Consider the following 12,023-nt stretch of genomic DNA (forward strand, 5'->3'; position numbering starts at 1 on the left):
AAGACCGGACCAATCGGCACCGTGCTCTCATTTCTGCCATAGGATCGGACCAATAGCGACGCGGCTCACACAGGTACATATTACTCACCCCGAGAGGTACCCTTCCGCCGGGGAGAAAAGTGAAGTGGGAACAGGGGGCGGGGCGCGCGGCGACAGAAAGTAGTCCTGCGGCCGGAGAGCGCGCGCGCGCGCGCGCGCCCGGCGGCAAATCCTGGTCTCGTGTGGGGTGGAGACTAGAGATCCGCGGGCCCGTCGCTGCGGAGCGGAGCGCGGAGGGATCCGTGGGAGCCGCAGTGCGGCGGCGCGCGGGCCAGGCGGAGCGGGGCGCGCGCGGCGGCCGGTGAGGGACCGTTGGGGCGGGCGGCGGCGGCGGCGCGCGCTGCGGGCGGTGAGTGTGGAGTCGCGGACGCGCGGCGGAGCTCGAGCGCTGCAGCTGCTGCCGCCGCCGGAGAAACCTTGATCCCCGTGCTCCGAACACCCGGGCCTCGCCATGGTGAGTGAGACTGGGGGACCACTGAAGCTGAGGCTCGGAGGCCGGCGTGGCGGGGCAGGACCCCCGAGAGGGAGAGTGAGCCGGGGCGGGGGCGTCCGGGCCCCAGCGAGAGCGTTGGGATCCCCCTCTGTTGGGGGCACTTGAACCCAGAGCGCTGCGTCTGGATCCCAGAAGGCTTCCAAAAGCGACTTTAGCACCACATGGGGTTCTCAGATTCCCAAATGGTTATCTGAGCCCCCAAAGGGGGCGTTTGAACCCAGGATGGAAGAGTCTGGATTCTCAAAAAGATACATTTGACCCCCTAAAAGGATTTTTTTTTAACCCAAGATGGGGCGTTTGGTCTCCGAATTAGAGTGTTTGGACTGCAGAGGGATGAAATAGGAAAAATGGGCTGGGAAAGGGAACTGTTTGGGCCCCGATGAAGGCTGTGGGGTCCTGAAAGGATGCAAGGAAGGGTGAGCGCAGGGAGGCTGGGCTGCTTCCGAAGGGGTGGCGGTGGGCAGCTGGGCCTGGGTGGGGAGCGGGCGCGCCTGGAGGGCAGGGGACAGGGTCGGGGTGGCATCCAATGACTTATGCAGATTAGATGGGGCGTGGGGGGGTCTGCAAAGACCAGCACTTCAGAGGAGGAGGGCGAGGGGTGGGTGGCAGCAGAGGCAGCAGAGGTTAAAAGATGCGCTTTAGGACTGAGAAGGATCAGGGTCGTGGATGGGATTCAAAGGAGTTAGCAAGATTGGTGCTTCTCAGTGATGGGGGAACAGGGGGCTTGTAATGCATTCCAGGGGTAGCTGGGAAAGGTTCTGAGGTTACTAATGGGTTACTACTTAGACTAGGAAGAGAGATTATTATTATTATTATGGGGGGATTGGGAAGGAGTGTTGTGTTTGGGTCTGTGAGAAGATGGGTTTCCAAGGTGAGGGGTGGGAAAGGGCATTGGCTGGAGCAGTGGGAGGTTAGACCGAAGGAGAGAATGAATGGCAGCTAAGGTGGGCCTGGGTTTTGAGGTGGTCATCTGGAGCTGTCTACCAGTCTCCAGGGAAAGACGAGGACAAAGATGGCTCAGACCAGATTGGGAGTGGATTGCAGAGGCCAGAGGGAATGCTTATTCAGTCCCCCTTCCCAGGAAGAACAGGGCTGGGTGGAAGGCACCAGGGTAGTGGGTGCAGGTGGGTGGAGTTGTTCAGGCCCCTATTGCGCACTGAAGCTGTATGAAATGGAGGTGGGGGATCAAAGTTTGGGGTGCATCAGATGAGCTGGCTTTTTTAACCCCAGAGACCTCGCCCCCTTGCTGCCCCTTTCAGGCCAAGAGAGCTGCCTTTTCCAAACAGGAGTGCTTCCTTCTCGTGATCTCCTGCTTCACACAACATTCTGCATCTCCTCACTTGTGCCAAATGACAGTGCAGTACAGTGTGGCGTCAGTGACAATCAGATGCCTATTCCCTTGCCCTCAGGGTGGGGGCTGCAGAACTTGATCAGAGAGGGCCTCCTGGGGGGACTCCTTCATCAGCCTGAGGGCCACTTCTTCCATGCAGGGTCCTCACTGAGTGCTTCTGTTAATTCTCACAGCTAGGGCTTTGAGAGAAAACCAGCAAACTAGTTCTTTCCTTTTCCCTGCCACCCACAACACCCACAGCCCCCCCAGGCTCAGCCTGGGAACCTGTGCGCAGCCATCCTCCCTGGCAAGGCTGGGAGAGCAGGCAGCCGCTGCTGTGTATCAGATCTCATACTTGCTGACACAGACCTGGTGGCTCCTCTTGCCACTACCCCATTTTCCCCCAGCAGAAGCTTGCTAGAGGGGCTTTAAAATGCTAGCAGGTGCCAGCAGGCCCCTCCACCCCCCAAATAGGGCTGGAGCTTTGCCCTAACTAGTTTCTCTCTCCATTTGTAATGAGCAAGGTATGAGTGGGACAAGTCACTGTTAACTGGCCTTGGACTTTGGCCTGAGCTCTGTGGCTCCTCCTTGGCCCGGGTGAGGGGCCCTGGCCTTGGTTTCTGATCTCATCTAACACTGCTCTCTGGCATTGACTGGGGGCTGGGACAAGACGGAGAAATAATACCCTCTTACCCTCCTCCACCCCACTTTTTTTTTTTCCCTTGTCCAGCCCCTTGCTAGAGGCTAAGATGAGGAATAAGAAAGCTAGAGACCAGCTGGGTTATTTTGGAGACAGTTTTTGGTGAAAGCTTACAATCTTCAGTTCTGGAAGGGAAAGCTCTGAGAAGGGGTCCCAGCAATGATTAATAATCACTTCTCGGGTGATGTTTTGTGGGCAGCAACCATACTTTGAGATCTACAGCTCAGAGCTAGGACCTTTCCTTGACCAAGTAGGCAAGTGGGTCTCTTAAATGGAGTAGAGAGTGTCTGGTAGGCCCTTGTGCAGAGCCACGCCTATTTGCAGCAACCCTATGACAACCAAACGTGGCAGTACCTCAGCTGCATCTTCCAGCTTTTTGGTGGGGAATGGCTAACACCAGCTTTCATAGCCACTCTTGAGCATTCTGCAACCTGTCCCAGCTTCCTTGTCCCCAGCCCCTTACAGTGATCCCCAAAGGTGGGGGAGATCTGGGCTTCTTGCAGAGCAGGGGTGTGGGGTGGGAATTCCCTGATTGGGCTTGCTTTTCCATTCTAGGGCAGGGCAAGAGAATGAAAAGCAGATGGAATGGCAGGCTGCTCCTCTCCTCCGTTCTTCTTCCCCTCCCCTGGCATTGCCTGGCCTCTGTAACCAGAAGCCCATCCTCTCTTCTCACTTTCCTCAAGTGGCTTCCTCAGGTGTCAGAACCTAGGGAATGGCCCCAGGTTTCTTTGCCCAGAGAAGCCAAGTGAAGCAGATGGAGCAAGGGGCTCTTGGGCCTGGGGCTGCCAGGTTAGCATTTAGGAGCCTAAAACCCAGTCTTTTCTGAAGGCAATGCAGAAGAATCCTCATTTGGCATCCTGACCTTCCTTTTAGACTTTGGACTTTTCTAGAATATGCATATGTGGCATTTTTTCCCCTCTGCCTTCCTTTCTCCTGCTCCCTCAGCCATCTCCCCTCTGTTGTCATCACTTTGATTTCCTTTCCCATTCTGTCTGTGTGGGGCTCGGCCTCAGTTCCTCTTCCCTTAGATTAAAAAGAATTTTTTTTTAATCCGCAATTCTTAATATTTGGGATGAGGTGGGAGTAAGAGAAGCAGGCAGTGGTTTGTTTCTAGTTTCTACAACCTCTATGTAGAATAATGCAAATACAGTAGTTTGCATCAGTTTCTGAGGCTCTCAAACTCAGGGGTAGAAACCCACTGTGGACTTAGAGCCCCTTTCCCCTAATTGTGAAAGGAAGTAAAGGAAGGGGAACAATCATGTGGACCCAAAGTGGTCTGAAGATGGTGGTACTTTATTGACAGCATTCATAAAAACCAAGGAAAATTTGTCTTCTGGCTACCTAAAGCTAAATGCTGGGATTTAGACCCCCATCTAGTTCCTGCCCCTCTGTATGTGGCTGATTCCCAGCACACCAGTGCAGGAGAAACTGGTCACTGCATCTTTTCTGCCCCACCCCCAAACCCCGCATGCAGCAAGGGCTGCCTGCCAGCAACTGGCCAATTCCCAGAATGGCCAAGGCTGAAAGGGGTTAAAAACTGCAGTGCAAGCAGACTTCAGTCCTTTGCCACCACTGCTGCTACATGCTGCAGTCCTCTCCCTGACATTTGTCCCTCCTACCCAAAAGAAATAGAACAGAATGGTACCCTGTGCACAAGGGAGTAAACCAGCTGCCTCTAGCCTGACCAGAATTCTTTTAGGCACTCAAGCATCTGAGAACCACTAGTTAGGAGAATTTTTGCCACTTGGGTCTAGTACCTGCCTGGGCCTAGTACCTCCAAATAGGTGACACAGAAACTAGCAAAGAATAGCCCCAGCCATCATCCCTGTGCCCTGCCGGTGGACTGGCCTGTTTCAGTTTGGAGCCTTCTAGAGCTGGTTGATTAGGCCCCCAGGGCAATTGCTCCCTTTACGCAGCTTCTGAGGCTCCCAGCAGCCAGGCACAAAGCTGTGCTGTGCCACACCAGTGCAGCTGATTTGGGGCTGGGGTGGGTGTTTCCTCCAGTGCCTGTGGCTCCAGCACACTGGGTCAAGATTGGAAGCCCATGGTTCCAGGCAGCTTAATTGGGCCCTGCATCCAACAGACCTGGGTGTCCAGCCAACCCTAATACCCAACTTCATCACTGGACCCTGGCTGTGCCTCACCCCCTGCCTGGCTCTGCCATGCACCTCCCTCACCCAGCAAGAGTGAGTGGAACTGGCCTCACCAGAGGGTGCTGGGCTGAGTAAGGAAGATATATCCATGGTAGCTGACTGACCTGGTAACTAACTTTCTCCTTCCTGCTTTTCCAGGCTGACCAGCTGACTGAGGAGCAGATCGCAGGTGAGTTTTACCACATTCCCTTCACCTTGCCTCAAGAAAGCTTCTGCATACCCAGCCAAATCTTCTTCACCCAGGATAACATCTGAAGGATGAACATGTGTGTCACCTATATCACCTAATGCTGTATTTGGTGCCCACAATGTTTGTAAATGTGTGTAAGAGCATACCAGAGCCCCAGGGATACCCTGGTCCTGAGATAGATCTTCACCAGATGGCAAGACAAAGGCTGTGTTCCTCTTCTGGCCTTGGGTCACCTAGGGCTTTTGATATCAGTGGCTGCAGGAGGAACCCAGCTATCTCTCCCAGCTCCAACCAGATAGGCTTAGAAGATGCACTCCCTGCCTCCCTGCGGGCCTGCAGAGCTCCTGTCCCACTTTAGGAGCCGCCTAGGAGATGGCTCCGTCACTCCCACCTCTGCACTTGCCTGTGCTTTGTGCTCACTTCTTTCTGCACGTGCCTGTGCTTGCCTCTTCCTCTGCCAGAGATGCTTCTCTCCCAGCTCTGCCTGGGCAGCTCCTCATCCTTTAGGTCTCAGCTCAAATATCATTCTGAAGAGAACTTCCCTGACCTCACATCTCAAGTAGACAGCCTTCCTTCACTCTCTGTCACATCACTGTTTATTTCCTTCATAGCCTTTCTCACTATCTGTAGTTTTTTGTAATGTCTTTACCTATTATATTTCCTGTCACTAGATATGAGCTCCATGTGTTTGGGACTTGATTATTTTGGTCCCTGCAGTATCCTTAGTGCCTTGAATACTGTAGGTACTCCATACATTTTTTTTGCCCCATAAATTTTTGCTGGTGGAACAAGTGAGTAAAGAAATGATTGTATATCTCTCAGTAAACTAAAAGAAATTCCTGGAGCCCATTTAATTCATTTTGTAGCCATCCAGCCCCTAGAAAGTTCAGCTACAGGGACTGTTATGTGATTGAGTATTTCTGTATTTCCTCTCTTCCCCAAACTGAGCTGCCTAAGACTAAGGACCAACTCTTGGTTTATCTCCATAGCTGTGGGCCAGCACAAAGTAGATAGGAGGGAAGATTCTGGGAATGGACCCCAGGACTCTGCCAGCTACCTGAACCCCAGTTTTGCTTTCAGGTTGAGCTAGCTATGTGACAAATGCTAAATGCCTAGTCTTCTGAAGTGGGTGGAGGCAGGAATGGGCTTGCTCTTTCTTATTTCTACCCCCATCCCCTACACACAGAGTCACACTTGCAACTTCAAAATTTTGGCCCCTGGCAGCTATGGAGACCCACTGAGAAAAGGCAGAGAACTGCCTTGTTTAGTGTCCAGGGAGCTCAAGGTGCCCACATGACCCACCCCTTTCCCTCCCCAAGAACAACAAGGCCTCAGCACAGGGAGGTGCCAACATCCCCAAGGAGACTGGTATATTTTTCCCAGGGCCTCGCAGCTCAGGGTCACAGCTGCCCAGCTGTCTGTGTCCTACCCTGCCTGCCGCCCATACCCCAACTCTCTGCCCTTGTGTAACACAAACATACACTCTGCTTATCACCTCGTCCCCATTAGCAAAGTGTCCACCACCTCACCTCAGCCCACACCCTCTGGGAATAGGCTGCTGGGCATCTGTTCTTTGAGGTTTGGGGGGAGGGGAGCACCAGGTGCCAAAATGGGCCCAGTGGGAGGGCAGGAGCCACGTGCTTCCCTCTCCTCTCTGCAGACAGTATCTCGCTCCTGATGTGTCCCCAGCTGTGGCCTTCCCACTCAGCACCACTAGCTCCTCATCCTCCTGGCTTGGCAGCCATCCCCTTGCCTCCCATCCCCCCACCCACCCCACGCACCGTCCGTCAGCCGTGTTCTGCCGACCACCCCCACACTTCACCACACACAGTGGCTCAGCTCCTCTGGAAGCGGGTAGTGCCCACAGCAGGGCACAGGGTTGGCAGTCCCAGTCAGAAGGAACTCAGTGCCCACATTTCCTCTTCAGGCCAGCCCAAGGCATTCCATAGCCACCCCTCCCTTTTCTCCCCTACCTTTCGCAACCAGTTGACCTGGCGTAGCATGCTTCAGATGAATTCTTTTAGCTCTCATCTGCTCTGTAACTTTGGTCCCTTTCATTATTTGAGAGAGAAACCAAAGCCAGGGACCAAAAAGAAATGTAGAATTATCTACAGATAGCTGTTGGCCCATTTCCCCCATAGTCTTCTCTGAGCTGGCATGACCGAATGCATAGCTTTGCCTGGCACAGCATAGATGTTTAGTAACTGTTACGAAAGAAGGAAGGGTTCTACCCTGAGCACTAAGGAGAAAGGGTTGGACAGAATTTGAAGTCTGTCCCAGTTTCTTTAGGTGGGACTAACTCCCTTGGCCTTCAAGAGACCAGCATCCAAAGGGAAAGATTTCCCCATGAGCCTCTTCACCCCTGACTCAGTCCCTTTCTTCCCCCAGAGTTCAAGGAGGCCTTCTCCCTCTTCGACAAAGATGGAGATGGCACTATCACCACCAAGGAGTTGGGGACGGTGATGAGATCCCTGGGACAGAATCCCACTGAAGCAGAGCTGCAGGACATGATCAATGAGGTGGATGCAGATGGTGAGACCCCAGGGACAATGTAGGCAGCCATACTCATGGTACAGGGAGCCTCCCTCAGGGTGATGGATGTACCAGTATCTCTTCTGCTGGGACTCGAGAGTCATTTTCCAGGGCCCAGGTAAAGATCATTCTTCCCTCCTTTTCCTACTTTGCAGGGAACGGGACCATTGACTTCCCGGAGTTCCTAACCATGATGGCCAGAAAGATGAAGGACACAGACAGTGAGGAGGAGATCCGAGAGGCGTTCCGTGTCTTTGACAAGGTAAGCAGTCCTTTCCAGGGACACCTCCAAGACTGATCCAGCCTTCAGGCAGACAGCCTAAAACTAGAGCTGCTGAGCCACCACTTTAGGGAGGCCTGGGTCCCAATGCTAGTCCCACTACTAACCTGCTTTGCCACCTCGGGCAGCCCCTTTCCCTACGTTCACTGCCAAGTAAGGGTGATGATGATCTCTCTTGCTGCCACTCTCCTACCCGGGGAAGTCCTAGTGAAAGCCTTTATCCCCCCATTCATCCCCCCAGGATGGGAATGGCTACATCAGCGCTGCAGAGCTGCGTCACGTAATGACGAACCTAGGGGAAAAGCTGACCGATGAGGAAGTGGATGAGATGATCAGAGAGGCTGACATCGATGGAGATGGCCAGGTCAATTATGAAGGTGAGTCAGTACCAGGCTTTGTCTCTGGGGCAAGCAGGGAGTCGCAGCTTTGGGAACAAGCCCCCAGGTCACCCATGTCAGAGTGCTGCTCAGCGCTCAGCCTGCTCCATCTGATTTCCTCTCTCTCTCTTTCACCCCACAGAGTTTGTACAGATGATGACTGCAAAGTGAAGGCCACCGGGCAGCTGGTGATGCCCGTTCTCTTGATCTCTCTCTCTTCTCGCGCGCGCACTCTCTCTTCAACACTCCCCTGCGTACCCCGGTTCTAGCAAACACCAATTGATTGACTGAGAATCTGATAAAGCAACAAAAGATTTGTCCCAAGCTGCATGATTGCTCTTTCTCCTTCCTCCTGAGTCTCCCTCTATGGCCCCTCATCCTTTCCCTTTGCCCTCCCCCCTTCCATTCATGTCTTTCAAGGCCGGATGCATTCATAAGATGAATACCTCCCCAGTTCCCTTAGGGGAGGAGCCTCTGCCCTCCTCCTCCAGCCCAGGTGGCTCTCCCCCATTTTGGTTTGTCCCCTTTGGTTTGTCATCTTATTTTGGGTGCTGGGGTGGCTGCTAGCCCTGTCCTGGGACCTGCTGGGGAGGGAAATGAGGCCCTCTCTCAGGCAGAAGAGCATGCCCTTTGCCATTGCATGCAACCAGCCCTGTGATCTTGTGTGCAGATCCCAGCAGCCTTTGGGGCAGGGGTGCCAAGAGAGGCATTCCAGAAGGATTGAAGGGGCATTGAGGAATTGTGGCATTGACCAGATGTGGCCCAGGAGGGGGTCGAGGGGCAAGGGGGCCCTGGAAGCTGGCATTCTTTACTACTCAAGGGGCTCCGACTCACAGACAGGGAGTCGATAGAATGGGCAGCACTCAGACCCCACTGGCTGCTGTTCTGAAACCATCAGATTGGCTTTCTAAGGTGTGGCTGGGTGGAAGACTGCTCATTTGGCCACTTTGCAAATTGTACTTGCCCACGTTCCTAAAGCAATCTCAAGCTGTTCTGTAAATACCTGGTGCTAACATCCCATGCCGCTCCCTCATGATGCACCCACCCACCTGAGGGCCCGTCCTGGAAATGGTTGTGGAGATGGTCATTAAATGTGCTGGTTACCCTTTTTTTTCCTTTATGGCCCTTGAAACTTTGATTTTGTCCAAAACCATGCTGGGCTTGCTGAAGGGTGAGGAGAGAGAAGATAGGCCCCACCACACTTTCAAGAGAACATACCTGCAATAAAACAATACTGTTGGCCAGCCGCCCAGAGGATGGCAGCTGAGGCAGCCTCTGCTTCCTGGTCAGCCGGCACCTCCCGCTTCTCCGTGGTGACTTGGCGCCGCTTCCTCACATCTATGCTCTGTGCCCGCCTCTCCCTTGCCTCTCCCTTTGCCCACCTGCCTGCCCCCACATTCCCCAGCGGAGAGCATGATCCGTGCCCTTGCTTCTGACTTTTCGCCTCTGGGACAAGTAAGTCAATATGGGCAGTTCAGTCGTCTGGGTTGTTTTCCCTTTTCTGACCATTTCATCTGGCTCCTCCCACTCCCACCCCACACTGCCCAGGTCGATCAAGTGGCTTTTCCTGGGACCTGCCCAGCTTTGAGAATCTCTTCTCATCCAACCCTCTGGCACCCAGCCTCCGAGGGAGGGAGGGACAGGGCATAATGGGAGACCCAGCCAAGAGCTGAGGGTAAGGGCAGGTAGGCGTGAGGCTGTGGACATTTTCGGAATGTTTTGGTTTTGTTTTTTTTTTAAACCGGGCAATATTGTGTTCAGTTTAAGCTGTGAAGAAAAATATATATCAATGTTTTCCAATAAAATACAGTGACTACCTGATTTGCTTCTCCCCACTTGTCTTAGTTTCTGGGCCTGTTGTGGAAGAACCTTTCCTCCATGCTGGCTCTAAAGATATGACCAGTCAACACAACAGAGTGAGCACCTGAATGAGAGTTATGATTCCAGCTAGATTGCAATGTCATCAAGGGCATAAATAGACCTCAAGGTGAGCATCGAGAGGCAGACCCATCACTCAACAGAACTGCATACAAGAGTTTAGCCAGTCAGGTGGCAGGGTTGAACTGAGACCTGGCATGTGGGCAGATGCCTAGCTGTTTTTTTTTTTTTTTTTTTTTTTTTTTTGAGACAGAGCCTCAAGCTGTCCCCCTGGGTAGAGTGCCATGGCATTACAGCTCACAGCAACCTCCAACTCCTGGGCTCCTTAAGCGAGTCTTCTGCCTCCGCCTCCCAAGTAGCTGGGACCACAGGCGCCCGCCACAACGCCCGGCTATTTTTTTTTTGGTTGCAGCCGTCATTGTTGCTTGGCGGGTCCCGGCTGGGGATTCGAACCCGCCACCTTAGGTGTACGTGGCTGGCGCCTTAGCCGGTTGAGCTATAGGTGCCGAGCCAGATGCCTAGCTGTTTAGGGGAGCTGTTTAAGGGTGTTCCAGTCAGAGGGAATAGTGTTATGTAGATGGGCCTATAAGCCAGTGAAGCTGGTGAGAGTCTGGAGCAGCATGGGGCCAAGTGAGCTATAGAGAGGAAGATGGGGCTCACCTACATTAGGTGAACCTCAGCAGGGCATCTTGGGGGAGGGGGAAGCCCAAATGTGGTAAGTTCAGATATGCAATGGTGAGAAAATAGGCCTGAGCCCACAGAGAGGGTGTAGGACTCAGGGTTGGTTTGGAACAAAAATCCCAAAACGATTGAGAACTACAGAAAGCTCATTAACTTTCTGTGTTCAGTGAAGATTAAAGTCCTCCCAGTCCAGTGAGGCTATAGTGGAGGGATGTGTCAGAATTCTTAGGAGCTTTTCCCAAAATACATGTGTTGCCCCCAGCTTATAAATCCCACGTGCTTCTTTCTCAGGGGGACTGGGAATGAAAAGTTAGGGAACTTTGTCTTTAACTCCTGAACTTCTCATATAAGCACAGGAGCTAGGTAGTACCCCAGAGGCACAAGTCCATAGAATAAAAGAGGTCCTGCCACTCATCTTCACCTGGCCTTGGAAGGTTGGTGAAGCCTGGCAGGGAAGATCCTCAGGGCCCTCCTTGTGGCAGGACCCCTCCTGTGCTGGGTCCTAGATGGTGTAGGCCACTGGAGCCCAGCTTTGTGAGGGGGAAAGTTGGTAGTAGCAAGCCATTTGCCCAGAGCCCTAGCTTCTGGACCCACTTTTCCTGCCACATGGTTGTGGTTTGACATTTGGCAAAAAGACAACAGAGTATAGTGGATAAGAACTCAGGGCCTGTGGCCAACTACTGGCCTTAGGATCCTGGCCCTGGGTCAGGTGCCTTACCATCTCTCATGACCCTGTCTGTAAAATGAGGGTATATACCCCCTGGGTTGAGCTGAGGATTGGATATAAGAGAGGAGGAAGGAGGCCTGATGTGCTCACTCAGTGCCTAATAAGCATTGGCCATTATTTGTCGGGTGCTTCCTCCTTCACAGGCTGTCTTCTAAGTTCTGCATCCATCATCTCACTGAAGCCTTCAAACAGCCCTTTGGACTGATTACTATTAGTCCCCATTTTTGCTGACTAGGAAACTCGGACCCAGATGAATGAAGTCACTACTCCAAGGTTATTATATAGGAGGTGGCAGAGCTGGAATCTGAACCAGACCTGACCCAATAGAGTCTAAGCTCTCAACTGCTGGGCTTTAGAGTAAATGGTAGCTTTTTTAAAAATACTGACTTTGAGCAGGCCAGAGACAGCCAGTGGGGAGGGTAGGCTGAGGCTGGCATCATGATGGTGGAATCTGAGATTGGAGCTACCCTCTTAGCAGCCAAGATACCTGTGGAAAATTTTGGTCTAGGCTCAGCGCCTATAGCTCAACCGGCTAAGGCGCCAGCCATGTACATCTAAGGTGGCGGGTTCGAATCCCCAGCCCGGACCCGCCAAACAACAATGTCGGCTGCAACCAAAAAAAACAGCCGGGCGCTGTGGCAGG

The 12,023-nt window shown here is 53.0% G+C and overlaps 1 protein-coding gene across 1 annotated transcript; it reads left to right on the plus strand.

The window, feature by feature from the left end:
• The first annotated feature begins 307 nt into the window (after window positions 1–307).
• On the plus strand, window positions 308–9,915 carry CALM3 (calmodulin 3). The gene is made up of 6 exons (XM_012811183.1): window positions 308–493; window positions 4,854–4,884; window positions 7,294–7,437; window positions 7,593–7,699; window positions 7,959–8,094; window positions 8,237–9,915. The coding sequence occupies exons 1-6, from the start codon at window positions 491–493 to the stop codon at window positions 8,263–8,265; spliced, it is 450 nt and encodes a 149-aa protein (XP_012666637.1). The 5' UTR covers window positions 308–490; the 3' UTR covers window positions 8,266–9,915.
• The last annotated feature ends 2,108 nt before the right edge of the window (window positions 9,916–12,023 follow it).

This window comes from Otolemur garnettii, unplaced genomic scaffold (genome assembly GCF_000181295.1).
Source record: "Otolemur garnettii isolate 467f Iridium unplaced genomic scaffold, OtoGar3 scaffold00152, whole genome shotgun sequence".
Classification (NCBI taxonomy): Eukaryota; Metazoa; Chordata; class Mammalia; order Primates; family Galagidae; genus Otolemur; species Otolemur garnettii.